The 26,671-nt window shown below is 43.4% G+C and overlaps 5 protein-coding genes across 6 annotated transcripts; 3 read left to right on the forward strand and 2 right to left on the reverse strand.

The window, feature by feature from the left end:
* Position 1: 1 nt before the first annotated feature.
* On the reverse strand, positions 2-26,601 carry LOC6494793 (protein king tubby). Of its 2 annotated transcripts, XM_001959620.4 has the most exons (6): positions 25,837-26,601; positions 1,883-2,156; positions 1,358-1,819; positions 1,110-1,300; positions 918-1,055; positions 2-860 (listed from the first exon to the last, which is right to left on the reverse strand). In XM_001959620.4, exons 1-6 carry the CDS (start codon positions 25,876-25,878, stop codon positions 591-593), a joined length of 1,377 nt encoding a protein of 458 aa, XP_001959656.2. In that variant the 5' UTR covers positions 25,879-26,601; the 3' UTR covers positions 2-590. The 2 variants fall into 2 exon arrangements, with proteins under 2 accessions (XP_001959656.2, XP_032306048.1); XM_032450157.2 differs by lacking the exon at positions 25,837-26,601 and having other exon boundaries at positions 1,883-2,942.
* On the reverse strand, positions 2,988-5,287 carry LOC6494792 (glycerophosphocholine phosphodiesterase GPCPD1). The gene has a single exon (XM_001959621.4). It carries the CDS (start codon positions 5,083-5,085, stop codon positions 3,046-3,048), a length of 2,040 nt encoding a protein of 679 aa, XP_001959657.1. The 5' UTR covers positions 5,086-5,287; the 3' UTR covers positions 2,988-3,045.
* Positions 21,401-22,695, forward strand: LOC116654680 (microfibril-associated glycoprotein 4-like). The gene is made up of 4 exons (XM_032450158.2): positions 21,401-21,556; positions 21,616-21,668; positions 21,744-22,322; positions 22,387-22,695. The coding sequence occupies exons 1-4, from the start codon at positions 21,461-21,463 to the stop codon at positions 22,535-22,537; spliced, it is 879 nt and encodes a 292-aa protein (XP_032306049.1). The 5' UTR covers positions 21,401-21,460; the 3' UTR covers positions 22,538-22,695.
* LOC6495823 (microfibril-associated glycoprotein 4) lies at positions 22,972-24,245 on the forward strand. Its single transcript, XM_001959623.4, has 4 exons — positions 22,972-23,144; positions 23,204-23,256; positions 23,321-23,899; positions 23,965-24,245. The coding sequence occupies exons 1-4, from the start codon at positions 23,049-23,051 to the stop codon at positions 24,113-24,115; spliced, it is 879 nt and encodes a 292-aa protein (XP_001959659.3). The 5' UTR covers positions 22,972-23,048; the 3' UTR covers positions 24,116-24,245.
* Positions 24,569-25,828, forward strand: LOC6495824 (microfibril-associated glycoprotein 4). The gene is made up of 4 exons (XM_001959624.4): positions 24,569-24,727; positions 24,787-24,839; positions 24,926-25,504; positions 25,570-25,828. The coding sequence occupies exons 1-4, from the start codon at positions 24,632-24,634 to the stop codon at positions 25,715-25,717; spliced, it is 876 nt and encodes a 291-aa protein (XP_001959660.3). The 5' UTR covers positions 24,569-24,631; the 3' UTR covers positions 25,718-25,828.
* Positions 26,602-26,671: the final 70 nt, after the last annotated feature.

Below are 26,671 nucleotides of genomic sequence, written 5' to 3' on the forward strand. Positions count from 1 at the left end.
ACAATGTTTTATTTAATTTGCACTTGGATTTTATTTGATTTGCATTTGCGTGATATTGAGACGTAAATACATAAATGTATTCCATCATACGATGGAAAATAATGATTAAGTTAGCTGCCTAGTTTAGTTTAGAGCTCAGCACAAGTTAGTAATGCTCTCTTACCGACTAATAGTAATTCCATTTGATATAGTTTACATAATATTCGATCTTAACTTGTCGCTATAAGCGGTCTATAAAATTGATATTCATTTCTCTTACAATCCAACTTACGGCTAGGGCACATTAAGATTTACAAAGCTACTTAGTACGAGCTACGTAAGTCCTAAGTAAATAATTATAAAATCGGTGAGCACATTTTGAATAAATGTCATACAATTAGAGCTACCATATAGAGCTACTAACAACAACGATGTCGTTCCGACTCCCGCCACCGATCGGCGGCAGCGGAGTTCGGCGAGTGACTAGATTTCCGCGACTACACACATACATATATCCAAAGAATCTGTGGCCTGAGGGGCGAGCTCCACCTTCCAGGAGGCTGTACATAAGGCAGCAGGACGAACTGGCAATCCAAAGTTATGGACCGGGCTCACTCACAGGCTATTTTGCCATCGAAACTGCTCAGGGCTATGGCGAAGGCTTGCATCGCGCACAGGGGATAGCGATAGTCCATGGTGAACACATCTTCCGATGTCCTTCCGAATTGCATCACTATGTACTCGGGATCCGAGTCGTGGACCAGCTGAAAGTTCTTCACCGAAGCCTGGGTGACGCGTCCATGAAAGTTGAGCACATAGGACTGGGTCTCATCGTTCCACACGGGTGTCTTGTTGTGCAGCTCCACGATGTTGTCCATATTCTGTAATCATCACCAGAGATAAGTTGGGAATATTGGGGTTGGACAACCTAAGCCTACCTTCATTTTCCAGAGGTCCAGTATGCCCTGCTGTTTGGGATCCGCGGAACTGATCTTGACACGCTGATCGTCCTCAGTCATGCCCGGCAGTATCACAGTCATGTTGCGGGGTCCCTTGAATCCCAGGATGTTGGTGTCCTATAAGGATTTTTGTTTAAAACATATTTTTTCCCCAAACTTTAATATTCTTACATAAATGATAACAGCCAGATCGAGTCGGGGACTCTCCGTACTCTCCTTGTTCCCATTGTCGAAGACCGTGAAGGATGTGCCGAATACATTGGAGCGAAGCTTGCCACAGAAGCCATCCGCGTTGCGAGAGAGATCCGTTGGATCGCAGCTGACAATGTAGTTGGATGTCTTGCTCTTCTTTCGCTTCCGTCCTGCAACAAAAGATTGTTAAGTGGAGATTTCTTGGAGGAGCAGTACTGAACACTCACCTCCTAGTAGAAAGATCTTCTTTCCGTAATCCCGCTCAAGATGCAAGTAGTAAATGGGGAATAGACCTCTGTCCATGCCCTTCCGGTCGCGGGTGATCCGACACTTGTAGAGAACACCCTGGGGAGCCGGCTGCATCACAAACTGATCAATGTTGCCGATGACATCGCCTTCGGACTCGCCTCCTGTCCCGTTGCCTGTTCCGTTGCTGCTTCCGTCCAGTGTTGCCTCCTTGTACGGCGACGAAGGCACGCCGGCGGGACGCACTGGAGCGGCTGCAGCCACGTTGCGGTTGGTGTAGTCGTCCTCGTCCAGGGTGTCGCTGAAGGAATGCTGGCGGGGTCGCGGCCGCTGCGATTGCGTTGAGTTGGCGCTGTGTACGGCGGAATGCTGCTCGATGACAGTCACCGGACTGCTCTCCTCGTCCTCCAGCTCGTGGGAGGATATCTCCTCGATAAGATCGGCTGTTGCAAGGAATACCAGGTTATGTATAAGGACTTGACTACAAGAGTGCATCCTCCACTTACCCTCCTGATTGATGGTACTAAGACTGCGCATGTTGTTCGAGTGATTGCGACTGGTGTTGATGGTAGCTGGAGCGATGCCTCCGGGACTGCCGTTGCTAAGGATTTGGTCGGGATTCTGGGGCGAACTGATGAACTGCATGGGACCGTCGTAGGCATGGAGTTCCCGGCTGTTACTCCTCATCCCGGACATGGGCCGGTTGATCTGCAGATCGCTGGCCTGCACCATTCCCGGCGAGGCTCTCTTCTGCCGGATGTAGGCCTCCATCAGCTGGCGCTGCAAGTAGATAAGTTTCTTACTGAATTGTTTATGTTTTTTAATTGAAAGCCACTCCAGGGTGGATGAGATTGGGTTATCTATAGATTGCTTAAATAATATATGGCAAATCAATTTGTTTTCGTGATTGCCAAAGTACGGCCCGGAGCGTGGACAGCCGTAATCGTAGCCACAATTAGTGCAAACATAGTACGCGACAATTTTGTATTCCCAATTAGGCGTCAGACTTTTCGAGTTGCAACAAATTGCAAAAACAGAATTTACGCCCACGCAGCGGATAAGTAACTGTAATAAATGCCAAAATATTTGCATATGCATGGCTACCTCCAAACGCCCCATACCCAATCCCCCCCAGCTAGGGATTGCAAAACGAGCTGCAGGTAATTGGCCCTGCCGGCTGTCGGGGGAACACACAGAAAGAGAGAGACTCATGCTGATCCATCAGCACTAACATTCGCCAAACAACCACTCAACCACATAACCACCCACCACACAACCACCCACTGCTCATCCCTCTGGCGTATAATCAGGCAATGGGTTTGGGTTTGGCTGGGCTGGGTGTGGGAACGCGAATGCAAATGGGACCGACGAATGACATGTGGGACGTCGTCGGTGGATGGCAATGATTTCATTAAAGATTTAAATTTCAAGTTCACGTCCATGTGCCATGGAGCGCGAAAACAAAGCCGCACCTGTCCAAAGATATGAATAAATTGCGAGTGTAAATCAAACCGTGAATCCCCAAGAGAAATGGAATCCAGCTTTCCAGTTTTTTATCCCTAAAGATGTGTATTTTTAAATATTTAATATTTCCTTTAAAGAACTCCTTCATTGCGTTTTTATTTCGTTTATTATTTGGCATATTAAATGTGTGTACAGGACTGTGGCTCTACAATAAGTTAACGTTACTCAGAATACTCTCGACGGTGGCGTTGACTTCTCGAGTCTTGGACGCCGGGTCGCACTGAAGCTGGAAGTAGCCCGGCAGGTCGTCCTCCGCCTCGAAGGCGCTGGTCCTGTTGGCGCCCAGCCAGAGATCAAGCCGATCGTAGATTACGCCCGTGGGCCCTTGTCGCAGGAACCAATCGATGGAGTCACGGTCCTTAAGATCCGATCCCCAGAGCAGGACAATCGGCACCTGCTCCTTGGCCCGCTTCACCAACTCCGGATCGGACTTGACGAACACGGCATTCGGCACAATCCCCCCGAAATCAAAGGCCTGGGCAAAGTTGACACTCTGCTCCACGGTGCTGGTCCGGGGATCGGTGAACACGTTCTCCTTGCTGCTGGTGAGGAAGAGCACCGGGTACATGTGTTGCTTGAAGCGCAGAAGCGAACAGAGATCGGCATCGAAGCTCTTGAGGAGGTTCACCCTCCCGCATCCGTATTGCCTCACCACGGCCAGGATTCGGTCAGCGAAAAGATTCTTGTCCAGGGTCTGCTCGCTTTCGAAGGTTCCGTCCACCTTCTGCTGCGGCCACTTGATCTCAATGTCCAAGCCAGTGGACTGGTTGACGCGCTCGAAGAAGTCCTGCAGCGTGGGAAAGAGGCGCTGCTCCGGAGGCTCGACATTGTTGTGGGCTGGATACTCTACAATCTTGTTGCCCACTACCTGGTAGGTCTTTAGCTCCTTCAGTTGTTCGTAGGTGATGTCCTTTAGCAGCACCTCGGTGAGGTCGTTGCGACTGGTCGGCGTTTTGGAGTCAATGCACACGCGAATGGAGAAGTCGTGGTGAATGATGGGCACCAGATCGCTGGTCAGCTGGACGTCAAACTCCACGAAGTCGGCTCCCCGATCCGCGGAAGCAATCATGGAGGCCACCGTGTTCTCGATGAGCGGGGCGGCATTCGAGGTTACCGTTAGGCTCTTGCCCAGTCCCCGGTGGCCGATCTCCAGGGCCGTCCAGTTGGATCTCCAGTAGTTGGCGAAGCTTGTGCGTAGATCGAAGCCGTCCCGCTCCATGGGCCGGATGTTGAGGAACTCCAGCTGCAGTTGACCTACCACTCTTTGCCAGAGTGGCGAGATCAGATTGATGGAGAGAGCGCCTTCGGTACCGGGGAAGGACTCGGGAAGCAGGTGCGCGTAGCCCAGTAGGCGGACCAGGCTCTCCTCCGGCTCCTCGGCGTACACCTCTACCAGGAAGGCCACTTGATCGAGCTGCTCGAGGCTTATGTGATACATCAGGATATCCGGAGTGGCATAGGGTACTCCGTACTCCGGTTGGGTTCTTAGTATACTGTCTCCGTAGGCCATGCGCACGTACTCCACATTGGCCCGAGCCGAGCTGAGGATGGGCGCCAGGCTTTTCGGATCCACTGGCTGCAAGCGCAGCCGCAGCTGACCGCGTCCCTCCTCTGGCTGCTCCTCCAATGTAAGGGCCTCCCGGAATACCTTCAGCTGCAGGATACTCCCGGAGTCCTGGAGCCATCCACGCGACAGCTGCCGCTGATGGTCGATCAGTCCGAATTCGTCACTACGATTTCCTGAAAACTTGGTCGTGTTGAAGCTCCTGGCCAGGACATGTGACTCCCAGCGCCGGATCTGAACGGCTCCGCTCTTGCCCACGGCGGCAGAAAAGTATCGATACTCCACGCTGCTGTTCTGCGGTATCTCTACGGAGCCGGTCCACACTCTGTGACTGTCGGTGCGATTCAGGAGCACCGCCTGGCCAGCCTGCCAGGAGCCCAGTGCCGCCAGATTACCCACCAAGGCAGGCCGCTCGTGGCTGGCCAGTTTCACATCCTCTGGAATGGCGAGCGTAAAGTTGAAGAGAAGCGGAGCATTCCGTTTTAGTGGCACGTACCGCCTGGCGGCGTAGTACTTCTCGTAGTAGGAGGTGTCACAGAACGTCTCCACCGGAAGGAGGCACAGGGTGCTCACCCAGGCGACAGTAAGCAGCACAATAGTCTTGGACCAGGACACCGACATGTCTAGCCTCGGCGGCGATCGCGGCGCAACTGATTTAGGCGGACTATGGGCGATCTTATCGTAGTCACGAGCACGATCGAGGATTTACGGTCGCGAGCACATCTTCGAGTGGTTCTGGTTGTGATAAGATTCCCGGCCACAAACTATTACCGACAATAGAAGTCAGTCTCGCCCGATTGCCGGCTAAACCCGTTCTGTTCATGCACGTGTGGCCCAGACTCGTGTTCACCCCTCAGATTCCAGATACAGATACAGACACTATTGCAGATACTTGGGGGTGGTGGTGCACCTACGTCACCATCATCATCATCATCATCGTCAGCGGGGGCTACCACAGTGACAGTTTTAAATGAATTTGATTTTGAGTGTTGCGCAAAAGCTTCACCTTCAGTGGCCGGAGAGAGAAGATGGGGCGGCACGGGATGCGGAAACTGGTGGCCACATGCAGCGACGACGAGCTCCCCTTATGTGGTGGCTGACCCCCAGTCGGAGCAATTTACATGGTGAAAGTTTGCTGGCAAACGGCGTCCGTGTAATTTATCCGATTCGCTCAATTACGAATTTCGTAACATTTCGTTTTCCGTCTGAATTGGCGAGGGGACAGTATTTACTACCCCCCATGTCCATCCGATCCGATGGTACAGTGTCGGGTGCAATCCCCTCAAGGGTAATCTGTGAAGTGCACACATAATTATATTGTTCGACACTGGTTGCCTGATTGCATCTTGAGCTCGCACCCAACAACAGCTCCTGGGGGGCACGTCTCTTTGCTCATCTTTTCCCATTTTCTATTTTATTTTTATGAGGAAAACGCGATTATGTGAAAATATTCTTGACATCCGAAGGCTGCTACGATGGTGGAAAAAAAAAGCGCAACCACTGAGAGTCACGTACCGCCGTCCAGACAGGAAGCCCAAAGAGGGAAATGCATCGCTCCGGGGTACCTGCCATGAGTCGAAATGGAACCAGAGCCCGCCGGAGCTCAACTCTTTCCAGTTTCGAGGGTTTTCGTTTATGGCTTGACGTAAATAACAAGTAAAAAGCAGCGAATGCATAAAGTTGAGCTCCCTGATGGAGCAGTCGCATAAAGCCATCTGATTTATCTTCTTGAAACATTAAATTGTGAAATTTATTACCCCCAACTTATCTGTCTTTATCGAGAAAATAAAAAGGCATCAAGTGAAAGTAAATTATTCAATTTAATAACGAGTATTAAAATAAGTAAAAAATGGGGTATTTAGCTTTCTTTTTAAAAGACTCTTTAAAGAGTGTAGAGAACACTCCAGGGAAAGTTCTAACGATTCAATCATCCAAGCCAATATCCTTTGTGGGTCCCACTCTTCTCCTCCTACTTAGTATTATTTTTCAATTCCGTACACAGTTTTCTGGTCAGAAAGTCAAATTAACGAAAATAAACGACTTTAGTACGAGGGCTGGTGTGGAAACGAGAGGGAAAATGTTTTTCAGCAACATTTTTGGGTTTTTGCTTAGCGCATTTATTTTAATTTGGGTCCAGGCTAAATTTGCGTATACGTAATGAAGGGGTCACACCCCGTGCAATAAAAGACATGAGCACAAAACACACAAAAGCGCACACCCTCGCCACACACCCACACCATGCACATGCCCTTAGCAAGCTGATATTTGGAGTGTGTGGCATACTTTTCGGGGGGGCCGCGTAATAAAATGATTACTCATACGCCCCGTGGCCCAGAACGTGGGGGAAATTGAGAGCGTCAGCAAGCCAAAACTGCCGGAATATATAAGTATTGTGGCATTTTGTTGTCGTCGCTTGTTTGTTGTTCGTAAATACGACAACAGCCAGGACAAGCAAATCAAGTCCTTCATACCCAGCCAGCCCTGCCATTCAGCCAGCCAGGCAGCTCTTGAGCCAAGGCAAGGACCTAACTGCTGATGTGTTTTGGCATAAAGGATTATATGCACGTATTACAGAGGCTTAAGTAAGCTTCCGCCCTGCCAAAACCGAAATCCAGCACGGATATATTTTACAAAACTTTAATGCTCCAGGTCCAGGAAGGACTCGCTTGCCTGGATTCACAACACACGCAAAATCGAATAACCGATGGCCTGGAAAAATGCTCATCCATTTTCAGGCTAGTCAATAGACAATTTGGCCTGATATCTTCACGATCCGGCCATTAACCCCCAAAGTGTGAGGACACTATGTTGAAGCTGCGTGAAAACTATTACGACCGGCTTTTGGCCTCTTTCCGACCTCCGGCCGGGGGTCAGGCGATGCCTTTTTTGTTCCTGTTTGCCACCGCTCTTGTTGGTTTTGGCCATATTGACATTCATTTACGTGCTCGCTTCATTAAGCCATAAGCCATGACCATGTCGGGCGTGTCATGTTCACATTGTGCTTCTCACAAAGGCGACACAATCACCAACAAGGATGCGCCATGTGCGGCGGGTCCTGGGCAAATGTTTTCCCGAAATTGGATAAAGAGCTTGCGGACATTGGCTTATGGCATCCAGCTACACCACAGAATGTCCAGCAATTTGGAGTCATTGGTTACTGTCCGATATGTATATCTGGTTAGCGGGTTAAATTCTAGAGCCTTGGAACATCCTTAAGCCATTTAACATAAAAATGGCTGATAGCCGCCCGAGCCATGAGAGAAGCAAACTTTTAAATGCAAATAACGTTGCATATTAAACTGGGTCCGTAAAGTCCAACTTTTGCAGTTAAAAGTTTGTCTTACGTTTAGTTTATAACTTCAATCTGCATTTCCATATTATGGGCTAGTGATAGGATGAGTTTTCTGCCTAATAGGACCTATTAAGAAAATCCTCTTTGCGTCGAAAGTTGTGCACATGTTTGAGGGCAGAAAGTTCAATTTCCGGTTTGACTGAAAAACAATTTAATTCTGTGAACCATTGACCGAACTCGGGACACGAAAAAACGGCAACAAAAGCATCTAACTTGTGAAGGCTGTCGTACATGTTCTGATATACATATATATTCTGACTTTGTTTGCATAAAGTCAATTGGCATCTGTGCCTTCCGAGCTGTATCCTTTGTGCCAGTCTTGCATCTGTAACCGCAAAGCAAAGCAACAAATGAATGTAAGAAAATGTTTCTGAGTCTTTGTGTGGCTTTTCTAGGCCACGATGACAGAAACGTATTTATCTAGTCAGAAGCAAAGATTAAAAGAATAAAATGTAATTAGTTGGACTACGGTTCCTTGACACAGTTTATCGCAAGTACCGGGTATAAATACAGTCGAGACTTCTCTCTAAAGCCGCTCCTTCCGCTCAATGTTGTTCGAAAGTACTTTGATTTCCGTCTTCAGGGCCTGACAAGTGCAAATTCCTTTAGCTCGCACACCGCTCACAAACTTTTTAAGACTCGACAAAGCCACTGAAAGGACTAAAGTCCTTTGGACGTGCGTGTGTATGGCTGCGACTGTCACAAAATACATTTGAGACGCGTGAGATCCTCGGGCGCAAATTAGTTACGTTTTTGTGTAATTCCCCCCTTTGTATGCAAATTCCGAACAATAACAAGAATAACAAAAAAAGCACGACAAACGGCATTGACTGCGGCTTCTGTGTGTGTGCGAGTGTGTGTGTGTGTGCATTCATGTAAATGAGAGCGTCAGAGTGTGAGTGCGTCCCCAAGAGTATGCAGTGAAATGTGACGAGGGGCAAGTGACTGAACAAGTGAAAAGGAATAGAAACAATCACGATGCCAAGGGAGCCACCTTGGCCTGCCGGCGATAGAATGTGAATGGAATGCTTGTTAAAAATATTTTAAAAATATTTCACGCTGGCTTCCGAGGCGTATGAGTGATTCACACCACCAAAACCAAATTCTTTAAATGGTACATTTTAGGGGATGGAACGATTTTCTTTCTAACCTTATAGAGATGGACTCACCTACAGATGAGTCTAAACCCAAAAATACTATTTTTACCCACAAAAAACCCAATTATAAGCCACAGTGCAGTGAAGTCAAAGTAACACGGCCTCCGGCAACTCCCGCCCTTTCCTCTACATAGTTGTGGGTGTTCGAGTCCTCACATATGTATGTATGTATGTACTAGATGGAAGGCTGACAAACGCAAAGTCCATGAATTCACTCGTTAGCACCAGGACACATAACCATACCAGCGTGCCTGTTCACGCTTTTGGTCCTGCACCTGCACCAGGGACATCGGGCAAACAGCCAGGGGTCGGCTTGTACCGGCCCTCTGGAAAGGTCAAATCAGCTCCAGCTCTGGCATGTGTCGGCACGGCTCCCTCCACTGTCGCCCCCACCCTCGGCTGACCCACAAAAACAGCAAAGTGGGACCGCGGGCCGGCTACCGATTCCTGGGATGTGCCAAGTCCCCGGCGAGTGTTCCTCGCTCGGCGAAAATTGTTTGTGAGGGGCAAACAGAAAGAGTTACCAGGTTGCCTGGCTATTGTTGCCACGGGACTGCGAACACCCATATGTAAGCCCTTTGGTGAGCACACTGGGAAATAATTTTGGTCCAGGAATCGCTTCAAAGTATCAATTGAGTTTTTACATTGCAGCCTAAAAAGCGAATTTTAAATAAGAGCAGGAAATTAAAGTCCATCAAGATTATAAGCATTTAGATCAAGATTAATTAATGCCTTTGTTATGTTCAACCATTTATAATTCCTATTAAATGCTAAAGTATTCCATTAGAAACATTTATATGCAATATCAAGCAAATCCTTGCCTTTGCATTTTTAATCTCGACATAAGCTACCCGATTGAATAGAAATTTCATTCATAAATGAATAAACCATTTTAATGATTTATATGCTAATTTTGTTTGCAGTGAGGAGACCTGGGCGAGTCGGTCAAAGGTCCTGGCAAACCAAATATTAATGGTCTGTGCATGTTTGGATAGTGGGAATGGAATGCTCCTTTGTTATCCTTGAATAGCCAATGCATTCAGGAAGCAAGCCATTGCCAGGAAAGTAATTAATTTTAAGTGCAATAAATGAATGTAATTTTAAGAATATTTTAATTCTTTTTCTTACCAAAAGGATAAGCTAACGATATAATCTGAGGATACTTAAAGTAACATTTTTTAATTTATTTCACGCATCGTTAACTCGCCACAAACTCTCATTTTCTTTCCCCCTCGCAACGAAAATGAAAAGTTACGCTTTTTGGTTGCCTTCCCAGGTCGCCTTCGTCCTGGTAAATTCGAGGACATTCCTCTAGAGGATAAAGCATGTGTAGAAAATAGAAAAAAACGTGCGAAAAATCATATTCTAAACCACGTGTGTGCAAAAGTGCATCCTTTGTTTTGGAAAATGGGAATAAAAAAACGCCAAATTGAAAAAGTTTCAGTTCGTTCAATGCCCAAAGTTGCCACCAGAAACAAAAATATTTTTATTACGTTGAAAAAATGTTTCTCCGACACAATGTTCTTTTGTAAAATCATTACCCATGGCAATGGGAAACTATTCAATAGTTTTTTCCTTCCATTTTATAACACTTAACTCATAAAGTTTGCCAAAATGCTCAAGTTGCGAAAAAGTTCTGAGATGAGAACAAAAAATTTAATTAATAAGAGTGCCGCTTAAGCCATTGTTCCGATAAATACGCTGACCACGAAGCCGTGGAAAAACCATTAAAAATTCGGAAAATTCTCTGAGGAATTCTTCACCTGAAACTGTTGCCAGGTCTTTTGTTTCAACGCTTAACCCACCCACATTCTGCCCACAGCCTGTCTGAATTTCAGAAGGCTATTCCACCTTCAAAGTGAATGGCGAATGAGCATCTGCAGTCGATTCCACTTAAAGTCCCCGAAAATTCGGGCATTTTAAGAACTCTCGTAATGTTGGCATAAAAAAGATTCCATGTGCAACACATAGGAGATTCCTCTTGCAAATCGTACTATACATACATACATATATTTGAAGTTTAACGAGACATTCCCAACTCACATCCTGCCTGTGTTCTTTAGTTTGTGGTATTGGGAGCAGTTCTTGGGCTTCCGTTTTTACTTCCCAGGTTCAATATGCAAATCCTCCGGCCACACACACGACCACCCTTCATCAGGAGCTGAACACCCTTACATATTTATTTGCTACTAACGATATATTACATTTTCACATTTTTATCTCTCTGGCTAGACAAATTTCCTTTCATAAAAATAAATAAGGCTTACTATCAAAAATTTAAGTGGGCCCTTCTCCCCACTTGACTCCCTTCCGATAGCCATAGCTCGGCCAACTTTCATTCGATATGAAAATAGTGTACCATTCTGTAATCAGCACATCAATGGCCTCCATTCTTCATTTAAAATTATGCTTAAATATCGTTTTTAATTTTTTTCAATTTTTTCAAGGGGTACCCCTTGAAAAATGAGGCGTTTCCGGTTTTCCCCTTTTGGCCTTCTTCCGGTGGCCATAGCTCTTCCAATTTTCATCCGATCTGGAAAAAGCGTAGCATTCTGTAATCAGCACAGCAAGGACCTCCATTCCTCATTTAAAATTATGCTTAAATATCGTTTTTAATTTTTTCCATTTTTTTTAAGGGGTACCCCTTGAAAAATGAGGCGTTTTCGGTTTTCCCCTTTTGGCCCTCTTCCGGTGGCCATAGCTCTGCCAATTCAAATCCGATCTGGAAATAATGTACCACTCTGTAATCAGCACATCAATGGCCTCCATTCCTAATTCAAAATTATGCTTAAATATCGTTTTCAAATTTTGGCCTCCATTCCTCATTTAAAATTATCCTTAAATATCGTTTTCAATTTTTTTCATTTTTTTCATTTTTTTCAAGGGGTACCCCTTCAAGGGGTACCCCTTAAAAAATGAGGCGTTTCCGGTTTTCCCCAGTTGGCCCACTTCCGGTCGCCATAGCTCTGCCAATTCACATCCAATCTGGATTCGGATATAGTTTTCTAGGCTTGAATAATTGAATTTTCGAAATGCAACACATAGAGGATGCTTTATATAACTCCTACTATAAATTTACCCGAAACCACTAAACATTCGCAAAACACATTCTGCTCGTTTTCTTTACTTCGTGATATCTGGAGCAGCTTTTGGGTTTCCCTTTTTATTTCCCTGGTTCAATATGCAAATCCTCCGGCCACACACGTCCACTTCTTCATCCTTCAGCTCCTGACATCCTCACATATTTATTTGCTACTTACGAGATATTACTTTTCCACTTTTTCCTCTCTGGCTAGATAAATTTCCTTTCATAAAAATGACTGCAAAATCTGCGCTTGAGATATCCTTGTTGCATACCAAAATGGTTTCGAGCTCCCCAAGAATAAAGTTTTTTTGTGTGTGTGCGGTTAACTGAGGCGGGGCCTTGGAATGGGCTCTGGTAGGAGCTCTGGGATTTGGGACTCGGAGTTAAGTTTCTTAAGGTGACAAACTGGTGCGGAATATAAACAAAGTTGCTGCAAAAAGTAGGTGACAAATCGTGGGAAAGTTTGGAGAGTGGTTTTAAGGTAGATTCCGGCTGAGATAAATACAATGTGGGAAAATAATTTGGCAGAGTGTTTCCACTGCATTGGGCTTCCAAAAATACACATTAAATAATAAAATCAAAAGGTATGGGTATGCAATATGTAATGGATTAAACTAAGCTGTTAAAATACACATTTCGTAGCCCATATGTTTTATGTTTAACGTTTATTGTTCTTTTTAAAGTAAATTTTTTATTTGTCCACCAAAAACCACAATAAATTCAAAAGGATGTTGAAAAAAGTATTGTCCAACCTTCTTAACTTAATCGGCTTTGGTTTAAACATACATATACACTTTTTTGGCTTAAATTCGTTGAAGAAAAATTGTCCTTTTTCTCTTGGACAGTAACCCAAAATGTTCGCCAAACTGCACATGGTTCAGAGGGCCAGGAAGTGGGCGTTTGTGTGAAATCTGCTCTGGCATTTTGCAGGCAATTGGAAACTTTCAATATAAATGCTTCTGTGTGCCTTTGATTGCGGTGGCTGGTAGCTGGTAACTGGGAAATGGCAATCCGAATGAAACTTTCAACGTCCGGAGGGATCGGACGGATGGGGCCCATCAACGAGCCGCAAGAGAATCATCTTGTGGGACGCAGTGGCAGTAACCAGCCCCTGGATTGAACACATTTAATGCCGAATGCCGATAAATGTTGCCGTTGACTCATCCTCCGAATGACTCGATTGAATATTCATGGAAAAGGCTTAGAGGGCGGAGGAAGGACTCGATACAATCGCTTTACGACACGCCTCAGGGGACAGCTTTGCTAATTTGCCAGCAATTATGACAAAGCGAAGGGCCTGTGGGCAGCGTCTTAACAGGATTTGCCAAATGGTTATTTAATTAGGCCGGGCCGACAGCCAAGACAGCCGAGCCAAATCTCAGTTGGCATGTATTTAACATTCACTTGTTGTATGTGTTTCTGCAGCAGCAGCAGCTGCATTTCCGCTTTTCCTCTTGAGCTGGAAAAGTTGTTGGCAAAAAGTGTAGCCTACTTAACTGCGCACGCTGTCTGAATGGGAAAAGTTTCCCTTTCATCTGACTACCATAGTCCTGATTACGCATCCTTGAAAGACGTCGTCTCGCAGTCTCACAACGACTGCAGTGGCATTCATGAAGTGATGATGGTTTTAAGGAGGCAGTAATTATTTTAACAGCGTAAAGGGATAGTTCCACACAACTTGTGCAGGTTGGCGGTCCTAATTGGCTTGAAATAAAAATATGTGTCTTATTTGTTTATGTTATGATTTCTGCTGATTACTAGCTTAACTAAAATCATAAATCATTCAGGATATAAATAAAAATATACTTTAAAATAAAAATATGATTGATGGCCCCAAGGATGTGCGGTGGCTCAGAATTAGTTGCTGGCACGCATACTTCGCCCCTTTGGTACGCACTTATCCGACTAGTATGCAAATATGGACACAGGATAAAAAAAACACACAAGGATAACGCTGTTGCCTTGGCACAGTGAGCGTCTCTGGGGGAAAAGTTTTATCAATAAAAACTCCTCGAAAGTTGCTGCTCCTGCAACGTGCAATATCGCATGTTGCAGCAGTGGCAGCTGTTGTTGCAAGTTGCCTGGCTTTTTCTCGACTTTAGCTCGACCCCACTCCACTCCACTCCACTCCGCTTCAGCTGTCATGTCATTTTCTGGCGCCGAATGTTTTCCTTCCACATTAAAAATGGAATTCGATGTGCAATTTCATTTTGCGCATTTTCCCCGTCTTTATGAAGAGGACGTGACGGGCGGCAGGAAGGATGAATGTGAAGGATAACAATGCACCACAAATCGTGCTGGTGTGTGCGAGCGATATATCACTTTTGAATAGTTCCCAATCGTTATTTGCGACCTTGATATACTGAATTGCAGACCTTCAGATTCGAAAGTAGAGGGACTGTATGCAATGCGACATAATTCGATTAAAATATGCAAATGCCATTAGGATGGAATTTTGCTTTAAGCTTTCCGTGGGAAAACATTCAGCTTAATTATACCTTCCCTCTTTGATTTCTGACTTGGTGGCGAAGCAAATTACTTTTTCCATTAATTGTGCTTTATCGCAATCTCGAATTAATGACCGGTATAGTCGGCCGATTCGATTGTCATATGTCACTGGGAAATCATTAATTCCGATTCGATGTCGCGACGTTGATGGGAAATCAAGTTTGTCCTTTGTTTACCAGCCAAAGGACTTCAGACACAATACACAATGCTGGTCAATATGAAACGATGTTGTCAACGGCAACGGAACAGAAAAAAAAAAACAAAAAGAGATTAGGTTCTTTCAGCGCAAAAAAACAAAAAGAAAAAATGCAATGGAATTGATTGAAATGCAATCGCGTATACGACACACGGAACGACGAGGCTCAGGCGTTCTTGTCACAATGATTGTTGTTGCGTTTGAGGTTCAGTGTCAAAACAAACAGAACTGGGGTGAAAAAAGGACAATTGTCCTTCAAAATCGATAAAACACACACCCAGACAGAGGCGTAGTTAAAGGGAAAAACAAGGGGATTAAGCTAGAAGCTCGTCGTTGCCGTTTGCAATAGTTTTCATACCCTTTTAGTCCTTTAATAAGCAAGTAACTGAAGAACAGAAAATTCCCTTAACGTATCCTAACCTAATCCAGCCAGAAAGCTGACAAGCTTCAATGGGCCAGCTAACAGATGGATGCATGAATGGATGACTAACTGAATAAATGAATGGATGGGTGAATGGGTGGCTGGTTGAATAAATGAATGAGTGGCGGAGGACATGGCCTTCCCGCCAACTAAAAAGGCCAAGAGTACGAGTTTCCAATCCCTTTGGTTTTTCCATTGGACGCTACACACATGTGGGTAGAAGCCTTCGATTTTTCTAGTTTGACAGACGGCGTTCCAATTTCAATGAGTTGAAGGACCCACCACCACACACCCGGTTGTTAGCTTAGTGCCACCCAATTGTGGTTTGTGTAATTAAGGTGAAAGTTAAGGACCTGCCTTGGCGACTTTCCACGAACTTACTACCTCAAAGGTTCAGAGGTCCTTGATAATGTTTTCAATTTCAAAAAATTGATTTTTGTTATAGAGTGAAACATATGTTTGAAGAGTAATTTATAGTACTGGCTTTAATTGAAATGATTGGTGTCTTAGAGAGACTTTTAGTTATTTATTACCTCGACCTGCAATCAAATATTTTCATTTAATCAAAAGACAAGTTTTCCAGGACTCTGTCCCAGTGGAAACAATAAAACAAACCGTTCCATGGCACTGCCACTAATTAGCCTGGGGAATTTGGGCCAAAAGGGGTGGCCAGAGGAGGTGGCCAAAAGAGTTGGCCAAGCCGGCACAAAGTTCTCGGTTTCAGCCGCTTTAAGGTTAACCGCAATTAGCTGGAAAACGCGGTGGGTGGCTGGTGGCACAAGGGGGCGTGGCTGGTGTAGATTCATGCCAAAACAATCAAAATCAGGCGCTAGCCACAAATGAGAAATCCTTGGCATACCCGGCCAAAGAGGGGGCGTGGCCAGAGGCCTCGAAACAAGAAAAATATGGGCGGCGCACAGAGAGAGGAAGAGAGTGGGAGTGGCAGCCAGATGGAGCACTTCAGGCGAGTTAATTGTTGCATACTTCGAGGGGCAATCAAAAGTTACTGACCGGAAAGCTCCAACACTCCATAAATATATTTCTTTTTGTTCGGATTTACAAAACGTGAATCATTTAAACGGCCGTAGGCGACTCTGGGGGGAAACCCATTACGGATGTCGACAGCTTGTCCGGAATTGTACGGCTCAAATCTCCGGAGAACGGCAAGTGCCGCCGAAAGTGTAATTAAGAGGAGCTTAAAGCCAAATGCAGCGGATAAGCGGCCGCGAAAATAGACAGCAACAGGGCTTCGAAAAAAAGGACGCAGGGAGCGCCAGGATGTGTATCCTGCAATTGCTGACAGATTTTCATCGTTTTTCCCCATAGTTTGTTTCCATTTGCAAAGCTCGTTCCCCGGACCGTGTGGTATTTTATTTACAATGCCAGTCCAAGCGCCAAAAAGTCGAGGGCAATAAATGTTTTATTGCTGCCTTGATTTCACAGGACATCCCTGGGAGGATGGGTCCAGAAAAAAAGTGTTTCGATTTAAAAAATCACAATATTTGCCACTAAAAATGCATGGTTCAATTCCGCGAAAAGTGCCCGAATTCAAATAAATATTTAAAATGATTTTCCCAAGAGGGAAACAAACAAATGCCGCCAATATTTATTTTCAAATAAACATTTCACCGAGTCAGCTTATAAAATCAATAAACTGCGTTTAAATTTCATTTAATTCCTGTTTATAGTTAGTGCTGGCAATAATCCACAGAAGGAACTAAACACAGAAAGTGGAATTTAATTACTCGAAATGAAAATGAAATTTAATATGATTTTTTCACACTGCTTTTAATTAAATTTCTAATGAGGGACAGCCAGTGGCATCCTTGGAGGGGAGGCTGGAGAGGACTGAGGGCCATCGAGGTGTATGATGAACATTTAATTAGCTAACAACTTCACTGGCTGTCCACTTTACGACGAAATGCTGCGAAAGGACCCTCGCTCTCCCTGTGACGAGGGCCGTTCAACGAGTTTGGCCCTCCAGCGTGCCAAAACATTTGCATTTGGCAATTAATTCGCAAAATAAACTTGAATCAAATTAAATAAATACAGATATTTGCTGTTGAAAGGCCACCCAAGGGCAGGAAACAATTTCCCATGGGCCGGTACTGAATGAAAATTGCCATAAATATTCGAGAAGTCATCACAGCCAAAAGCAAACACAATCCTGTGCACCTTTTCTGGCATCCGAGTAATTGGATTTGCCTTTTTCTGGTCCTGAAAATTCAAATTAAAGTGACTTTTCACAGTTCAAGGTGGGCTTGAAGATGTCTTAATCTTTGGCAAGTTAAAGCGGGGAGAGTGTCATAAATCTGACGACTTGTGAGATCTGGCAACAAGGAATAATCTGACTATTAAGGTCCTTTCGGACATTTTCATTTCAAGTGACGAGCGACGAGCGACGCGCGATGAAAGACGAGGCAAAAAAGCCAAGAAATGTCTCAGTAAAAGTTAAGTAAAATGCGGAAATCACAGTCGAGTGAGTGGGAAGGACACCAACTGTTGGCTGAAGAATGGACATCCCAAGGATGGTCAGGGAACGTTATGATTTCGCAATAAAGCAAAGTAAGCTAGCTATGAGGTGGTGCGGAGGAGAATGGAAATCGTTTCCCCTTCCTGCAGAAAAGATACAAAAAAGAGCCAATTGTATTAACGCATCCTGTGGACTGGCCGGCCATTATCTCCAACTTTTATCGATCGGCTATCGCTTTGCATTTTCATTTCAGAAAATTCCATTATGAGATTTCGCCAATCGTTATATGCCACTTGCCATAATACCCCAATTAGCATTCGTGGCATGAAAGCAATTTCAAATTGACCGCGTAAAGCCGTATTATTTTTCCACCTATATACGATTTCAATTTAATTAATTTGGCAAACAGCAGCCGGCCTAATTAGTTTCCTATTGCAAAAGAAGAGTGCAAATAATGAGCCAGCTGTTGGCAAAACAGAATTTACATAAATAAATAAATATCTGAATAAACAATTCAGATGAAGAGATAAATTGCTTTTGGCCCGGCTAGAAGCTGCGACAACACTTGGCCGAAGCGTGTCTTAGCTCTTAATTGGTCCGAAATCCTTTGCTGAATACAAATAGAGTCCTTGGATGAGGACTAATGGCCGCGTTGAATGCTGAGTCAGAGCTGGCTGGCAGAGTGCTGGAAGAGTGAAAGCCATAGTCCCAAAAAGAGAAACCACCCAACCACTTAATCAGTGATGTGAGCTCTGCAAACTCTCGGTTGCACTTTCCGCTGCAGAAACCACAGCAGGCCACAGCAAACCACACGTGTGACAGTCCAACCACAAAGACCGACTGATATGCAAAAGGCGATTAAAGATTTTTCACCTTAATTGCTCCATTTTTCAGTGCACTCGGAAAAAAGCAGATTGCCAACTTTGGCCATTATGTTTTATTTATTTTCTGAGTGCAAACAGTTTGTTTAGGCCGTGAATTATTCACCAATTTCCATGCCAAGGTAGCGAAAACTGCACGAAAAGTTTGCACCACTCATCGCACCAGCATTCCCCGGGATGTAATTAATTTGAAACATGCAGGGAATCTCCTCTGCCCCTCCTGGACTCCGGCGTATGCAAAACTTTTGCCAGCGGCGTGGCTGCAGGAGCAGTGTGCCTGATAAATTGAATCAAGTTGCAGGATCTCTGGTTGCCCTCAGCACTACACGCCGGCAAATTGCAATTAATGGATTTTGCAATTGAAATCAGGTCCTGCAGGAGACTGGATAACAATAAATTCTCGCCACAAATTTTCCGCCTCATGATACCAATCTAATCTGACACTAAATTTCGGCAATGTCCTCTTAGAGTTTACCTGGATAAGTGTGTCGGGTGAGAAACATGAGGCTCCGACTCCATTTAGATCCATTTGGAAGCTGTCAACTGCACTTTATGATGAAAAAAAGGATATAAGCTCCTGAAATAAGAACCGGAAAATGGAGCTGGGGCAGAGTGCTTTTTATGCCACAATTTCTTGGAAGCTATTAGTATAGATGTCAGAATTTGTGAGCTCTAATTGAAAATGAATTGCTTTTTGGGGTTCTTAGTTTAAAGTTCTCTTAAATACATAGTTTTATGTTTCGTTGAAGTTCAGGATTAGAGTGGTTAAGTACCAAAAGGACACACAACTCAAATGAAATATTTACAGCGTGTTGTCACTTCATTTTTAAGAATTTGTGCTAAACTTTGCTCTTTATCCGTCAAAGGTATTTGATTTCAGAAGCTTTCAGAAAAACACTCAATCAATTGGTAATGACAGGCCTGAAAGCACATTTAATACTCTGCCTGGCACATTAAATATTGAGGCTCCTCCGACTTTGATGGCCGACATTCGAGAAGTTTGGTGAAATTTCATTTTCCTCCTAGCCGGCTTTTGGCTTTGGGTCAAGAACCTCGGACTAGAAGCAACAGCACACAAATTGCTGGTTAGAAACAAAAGGTAAAAGCCAGGAAGCCGAAAAGGCAAAGCACACTTTTTGGGGTGGACCTGAAGAGATCTCCGAAGGATAATCTTTTAATCCAAGTTCTTAAATTGCAAAAAGTAAGTGTAGGAACAAATATATATTCCATATACAGTAGCTAATTAAATAATTTAATTTTTAGTCCTACTTTATAAGAATATCCACCTAAATGTACAAAGCGGTGCGTCATATCCGGCTCTGGTGGGTGGTATTTGGTTTGGTTTTCGTGTGAAATTAAGTTGGAGCTGATTCCTGGGACCTGGAGCACCTCTTATATATAATGCTCACATGTTGGAGAGTAAAAACATTTTATTCGCGATTGGACTGGGAATAAAATCGATTTTCGAGCTCTTCATGTCCCCAAATGGAATTCCAGAGACAACGGGGACAAACACGAAGACAATACTAAATACTATTATTGTTCACATTTCTGGTTGCCTTTCTGTCTGTCTGGCTAGGTCCTTTGTGTCCTGCCAGTTTGCGTGTGTGTTGGCTTTAACGGTTGCCCATGGTAACAGTGGACACCAACAAGAACGGGTTCCGGCCACTGTCCAGACCAAAGACTTTATTAATCCTTTGTGTATATTTAGCGGCCACTTTACGAGTTGACGGCCATATATCTTCTGCTTGATTTATGCCAAGAGCTATTTGGTCTCCTCAGCTCCATTTATTCTGCTGCCTTCGTTCTGTTTTTATAACAGAAATAAATTTTTGTTTATTTTAACTTGAAGGAATCGTCCAAAACGACTGTCTCGAGAGATTGCACCGAAAACCCCTTTCCATTTATTTCCTTCTAAGTTTCTATTTAAATATATGAGAAATTTTATGTAACTTTAAGGTCAGAATTTCTTGATTATTTATTACCCTTTCGGTTCGAATGTATAACATTTGTTCCGGGTAATTGCATTTGGATTTGAAATTGCTTGGAATTATGTTTTCATGATGCCCTGCCATTAAAAAGCCTCAGCGAGCTGTGAAAAGCTTCTGCATGTTTTATAAGTCATTAAGTCGCAAAATCGAATCGTCTCGAAGGAAACAGAACTCCGATACTTGCCAACCGTATCCCGAAATCGAAGAATTCGATTTATATGCGGCATAAGCACGAAGGATATGGGTGCCAGGATGGTGGGTGTTCCAACCCCAAACATAATTAGGGCCAATGACAATCCTATCCGGCGGCAACCACTGCACCAGCACTGCCTTTGGAGGTTAAGTTTCGATTTATTTTGACGCCGTTTCCCGGGCAACCGACGCCCAGGTGGCACGAGGCAAATGGGCACAACAAAACCATTGGAAAAGGCGTTTAGGCTGGCACCTACTTTGGGCCTGGGGTGGTCAGATTTGCGGCCAGCAAGTGAACCATTTCAAATGCGGATGAGGGGAGTGGTACTTTCCGCATTGTATTTTTTTCAAAAAAGTTTTGCTTTCTTGTCCTGCGTTGAAATATGCCTAACATCCCAAAAATATTTCTTTGAACCAATTAAACATTCTTTAACTTGAAATGCCTTAATTTTGCTATTAACTGGGTTAACTGGAAGGGTATATCAACATCGGTTCCCCCGAAAGTTAGCTTTCCTTAATCGTTACAAATTCAATTGTACAATTTATTTCTTATGAAGTGTTGAGTCAGAAAAAATTCGTACTGAGAAAAATATGTTGCCCAAATTACTTCCATACTGATAACAAGCTATTCGTAAGCATTATTTTGAACTGAATCTGTGGTGTAAGCAGTTTGCAAAAGGCAAGCGATCAGTCGACACGAGAAATATTTGGGCTCTTCTCTCAAAAAACTTGATATACCAATGAAATACTCAAGTCCCTTGATTGCCCTCGCGGCATTCTTCCTTTGTGTGTTCGGGGCACAATCTAGGTTCCAAACATCCTTGCAGCTTCAAGAGGTAAGCTTATAGGTCCAAAATATTTGTCAGTAAATTTATGTATTTACGTCTATCAATAGAAGTCTAATAGTTCGGTGGATCTCGTTTCAACCATTGATAAACTTCTGGCAGAGTAAGTAAAAAAATAACTCAAGTGACTACTCGAAGTGATCTATGTACATTGTACATATATGATCTATATTTTTAGCCAGGCGGCTTCTCAAGCGGACCTTTGGAAGAAGGGGGACAACCTTGACCTAGGGGATGATGAGTCCTATCCCACATCCTGCCTCCAAAAAGATATTAAGCACAATACTACGCTTATGGTGAAAGTCTCGGGACACGGTCCGTTTCCGGTTCTCTGCGACTGCGAGTTGCTCGGTCTTGGCTGGACGGTGATTCAGAGAAGGCGGGACGGATTGGTTAACTTCTACCGGGACTGGAATGATTATAAGACCGGGTTCGGAAGCCTGGGAGGAGATTTCTTTATTGGCCTAGAGAAACTGAATTGGCTAACAAAATCACATCCCTTTGAACTATACATCCATATGGAAAACTTCCAGGGTGTGAAGAAGTTTGCCAAATACGACGAGTTCTTAATAGGCGATGAATCGGAAGGTTTTTCCCTTAAGTTCCTGGGCAGTTTCACAGGCACCGCTGGCGACTCGCTGACCTACCACAAAGGACAAAAGTTCTCGACTTTTGACCGCGACAATGATAACGTTAAAAGTCAGAATTGTGCCCAGTACCACATTGGCGCTTGGTGGTACGATGCGTGCCTAAACAGGTACATTAAATATTGAATATACTTTATATTATTTATTTGTACTAATTTATTTGTATATTTAAAGTAATCTGAATGGCCAATATTTAAACTATGAGAGTCCGATTACCACAATTTCTACCGACGTTAACCGATATATTAAATGGAATTCATTTGAGTCCAGCAAGCCCCTAAAGTTCGTTCAGATGATGATTCGCCCGAAATTTGGGTGCTTTTAAATATTTTTCCTGTAATGATTCCAAATTTTTATCTTCAAATTGTTTTCTTGTTTACTTATGAACTGTTTTTTAAATAAAATACAACTTTATGTAATCTGTTTATATAATGTAATCCTAATATCAGCAGAAACACCCAGTTGCTTTTGAGTTACCACAAAGTTACGCCACCAGAATTGTGTATTTATTTGAGTATATATTTTGAGGCATAGTGTATACATTTAATTTGTAATTAATCTTTAAAATATAAGTAAAAAAAAATATATATGAATCTTATCATGTGTCTGAAAAATAAATATTATAAAAAGGTTTTTCCCCCGAAATTGAGGAGCTTTAACAGTGAACAGCTATAATATACATATTTATTGAGCGAGGTTTTCATACTGATAGGAGAACGATGATAAGCCCTTCGTTAATATTAGCCGGAGCCGCAATCGAGGTGCAATCAGTTTGCGAAAGTAAGGCGATCAGTAGACACAAGCAATAGATCTCTCCGCAAGCCCTGATATTATAAATGAAATACTCAAATCTCTTGGTTGCCCTCGTGGCATTCTTCCTCTGTGTATGCAGGGGGGAGTCAGAGATGGAAACATCCCTTCAGCTTCAAGAGGTAAGCTTATAGATCGAACATAAATTTTATTAATTATATATTTTTACTCTTATCATTAGAAATTTAATGGCGCCGTGGATCTAGTATCAAGCGTTGATAAACTTCTGGCTGAGTAAGTAATCAAGTGACTCTTAAAACTACTCGAAGTGATCTATTTACATGCTATATATTTGTAGCTTGGAGACTCGTCGGGAGGAGCTTCAGAAAATGAGAGAAAGCTTGGACCTTGGGGAGGATAAATCCTATCCCACATCCTGCCTCCAAAAAAATGTAAAGCATAATGACACGCTTATGGTGAAAGTCCCGGGACACGGTCCGTTTCCGGTTCTCTGCGACTGCGAGTTGCTCGGTCTTGGCTGGACGGTGATTCAGAGAAGGCGGGACGGATTGGTTAACTTCTACCGGGACTGGAATGATTATAAGACCGGGTTCGGAAGCCTGGGAGGAGATTTCTTTATTGGCCTAGAGAAACTGAATTGGCTAACAAAATCACATCCCTTTGAACTATACATCCATATGGAAAACTTCCAGGGTGTGAAGAAGTTTGCCAAATACGACGAGTTCTTAATAGGCGATGAATCGGAAGGTTTTTCCCTTAAGTTCCTGGGCAGTTTCACAGGCACCGCTGGCGACTCGCTGACCTACCACAAAGGACAAAAGTTCTCGACTTTTGACCGCGACAATGATAACGTTAAAAGTCAGAATTGTGCCCAGTACTACATTGGCGCTTGGTGGTACGCTGCGTGCCTAAACAGGTACATTAAATATTGAATATATTTTATATTAATTTATTAGTACTAATTTATTTGTATATTTAAAGTAATCTGAATGGCCAATATTTAAACTATGAGAGTCCGATTACCACAATTTCTACCGACGTTAACCGATATATTAAATGGAATTCATTTGAGTCCAGCAAGCCCCTAAAGTTCGTTCAGATGATGATTCGCCCGAAATTTGGGTGCTTTTAAATATTTTTCATGTAATGATTCCAAATTTTTATGTTCAAATTGTAATCTTGTTTAATTATGAACTGTTTTTTAAATAAAATACTACTTTATATAATCTGTTTATATAATGTAATCCGAATATCAGCAGAAACACCCATTTGTTTTTGAGTTACCACAAAGTTACGCCACCAAAATTGTGTATTTATTTGAGTATATATTTTGAGGCATAGTGTATACATTTAATTTGTAATTAATCTTTAAAATATAAGTAAATAAAAAAATACATGAATCTTATCATATGGGCAGTCTGAAAAATAAATATTATAAAAAGGTTTTTCCCCCGAAATTGAGGGACTTTAACAGTGACCAGCTATAATATACATATTTATTGAGCGAGGCTTTCATACTGATAGGAGAACGATGATAAGCCCTTCGTTAATATTAGCCGGAGCCGCAATCGAGGTGCAATCAGTTTGCGAAAGTGAGGCGATCAGTAGACACAAGCAATAGATCTCTCCCCAAACCCTGATATTAAAAATGAAATACTCAAATCTCTTGATTGCCCTCGTGGCATTCTTCCTCTATGTATGCAGGGGGGAGTCAGAGATGGATACATCCATTCAGCTTCAAGAGGTAAGCTTATAGATTCAACATTAATTTTATTAACTATATATTTTTACGCTTATCATTAGAAATTTAATGGCGCCGTGGATCTAGTATCAAGCGTTGATAAACTTCTGGCTGAGTAAGTAATTACTTTACTTACTGATTATAATCAAGTGACTCGTAAAACTACTCGAAGTTATCTATTTACATGATATATATTTGTAGCTTGGAGACTCGTCGGGAGGAGCTTCAGAAAATGAGAGGAAGCTTGGACCTTGGGGAGGATAAATCCTATCCCACATCCTGCCTCCAACAAAATGTAAAGCATAATGACACGCTTATGGTGAAAATCCCGGGACACGGTCCGTTTCCGGTTCTCTGCGACTGCGATTTAGCCGGTTACGGCTGGACGGTGATCCAGAGGCGTCGCGACGGATTGGTCAGTTTCTACCGTGATTGGAATGATTATAGGACCGGGTTCGGAAGCCTGGGCGGAGATTTCTTTATTGGCCTGGAGAAACTGAATTGGCTAACAAAATCATCTCCCTTTGAATTATACATCCATATGGAAAACTTCAAGGGTGTGAAGAAGTTTGCCAAATACGACGAGTTCGTAATAGGCGATGAATCCGAAGATTTTGTCCTTAAGGTCCTGGGTAGTTTCACAGGCACCGCTGGCGACTCGCTAACCTACCACAAAGGTCAAAAGTTCTCGACTTTTGACCGCGACAATGATAACATTAAAAGTCAGAATTGTGCCCAGTACTACATTGGCGCTTGGTGGTACGCTGCGTGCCTAAACAGGTACATTAAATATTGAATATATTTTATATTAATTTATTTGTACTAATTTAATTGTATATTCCAAGTAATCTTAATGGCCAATATTTAGACTATGAGAGTCCGATTACCACAATTCCTTCCGACGATTCCCGATATCTTAAATGGAATACTTTTGAGAGGAAGCCCCTAAAGTTTGTTCAGATGATGATTCGCCCCAAATTTGGATGCTTTTAAAAAATTTCTTAAATGATTTTAAATTCTTATTTTGAAATTGTAACCTAAACAATTTATTTTCACAATTTTTGTTTAAATAAAATCATATATTTTGGATCATTCTAGAGGGAATTTCTTACCTGTTGTTCCATTTTCTGATTCCGACTACTGATTGCAGACATTCTGGTAGATTTTATTAATTGATCGAATATCAGAGGAAACACTTATTCGTTTTTGCTTTTAATTTTCTATGCAAAATTTTCACAATGTTAAGCCGGCGGCATTTGGGATGACAGCTGTTGGGCAATGTCTTTTAAATTGAAACGAAATCTTTGAGGAATTCTTTGACGCGATTGTGAATGCGAACGAAGGCAGCAAAACAGAAAAGAGCCAGAAGAATTGCCCGCTCGCTCGTTCGCTCACTAACACCTGGTGGTGGTGTATCTGATAGTTTGAGTTTTTGTATCTTGCCGTTCGTGGTCCGTGTAGTTTGTAGTTTGTAGCTGAGTTGGCGGCGCTCAACGGGCACGAGGGGATGAAGGAGGGCACAGACTGACGGGAACAGCCGGCTCTTCCTGTCCCTGCGATCGCTTAATGTTCTCCAGGTGGCTCCCGAATCTTGGCACTCAAGCCTCACGTTTTTAAGCTCAAAGTATCTATAATCTTTATCTTTAAAAGTGTCACAATCGTAAACACATCCGCGATTCTCGTCGGCAAATCAATCGGCGCGATTGTTTTGCATTTCGGCGAATATTGGCGCCTATTTTTTGGTGGAGACGGAAATGCAAAGTACCCGTGATGTCTGAACCGCACGCTGCCAAAACAACAACTACCCTGCCACGCTAACGACTGCCAAAGGTTGGAACATTGTGGAAGTGGAACAGAGCCGACAGGACTCCCGAACGCGCTCGTCCTGTCGTGTGCCAGCGTTGAGAGAGCTGGCAGTTCGTTTTCTATCTCACCCAGCACTGTGCC

The sequence above is a fragment of the Drosophila ananassae genome, chromosome 3L, assembly GCF_017639315.1.
Source record: "Drosophila ananassae strain 14024-0371.13 chromosome 3L, ASM1763931v2, whole genome shotgun sequence".
In the NCBI taxonomy this organism is placed as follows: Eukaryota; Metazoa; Arthropoda; class Insecta; order Diptera; family Drosophilidae; genus Drosophila; species Drosophila ananassae.

Coding starts and splice junctions, on each gene's coding strand:
- LOC6494792 (XM_001959621.4), bottom strand. CDS start 5,085: ATGTCGGTGTCCTGGTCCAAGACTATTGTGCTGCTTACTGTCGCCTGG.
- LOC6494793 (XM_032450157.2), bottom strand. CDS start 2,588: ATGAGTCTCTCTCTTTCTGTGTGTTCCCCCGACAGCCGGCAGGGCCAA. Junction 1,056..1,109: donor ATCTGGCTGTTATCATTTAT/GTAAGAATATTA, acceptor AAATCCTTATAG/GACACCAACATCCTGGGATT. Junction 861..917: donor TGGACCTCTGGAAAATGAAG/GTAGGCTTAGGT, acceptor TGATGATTACAG/AATATGGACAACATCGTGGA.
- LOC6495824 (XM_001959624.4), top strand. CDS start 24,632: ATGAAATACTCAAATCTCTTGATTGCCCTCGTGGCATTCTTCCTCTAT. Junction 24,840..24,925: donor GTTGATAAACTTCTGGCTGA/GTAAGTAATTAC, acceptor ATATATTTGTAG/CTTGGAGACTCGTCGGGAGG. Junction 25,505..25,569: donor TACGCTGCGTGCCTAAACAG/GTACATTAAATA, acceptor GTATATTCCAAG/TAATCTTAATGGCCAATATT.
- LOC116654680 (XM_032450158.2), top strand. CDS start 21,461: ATGAAATACTCAAGTCCCTTGATTGCCCTCGCGGCATTCTTCCTTTGT. Junction 21,557..21,615: donor CATCCTTGCAGCTTCAAGAG/GTAAGCTTATAG, acceptor GTCTATCAATAG/AAGTCTAATAGTTCGGTGGA. Junction 21,669..21,743: donor ATTGATAAACTTCTGGCAGA/GTAAGTAAAAAA, acceptor CTATATTTTTAG/CCAGGCGGCTTCTCAAGCGG.
- LOC6495823 (XM_001959623.4), top strand. CDS start 23,049: ATGAAATACTCAAATCTCTTGGTTGCCCTCGTGGCATTCTTCCTCTGT. Junction 23,145..23,203: donor CATCCCTTCAGCTTCAAGAG/GTAAGCTTATAG, acceptor TCTTATCATTAG/AAATTTAATGGCGCCGTGGA. Junction 23,900..23,964: donor TACGCTGCGTGCCTAAACAG/GTACATTAAATA, acceptor GTATATTTAAAG/TAATCTGAATGGCCAATATT.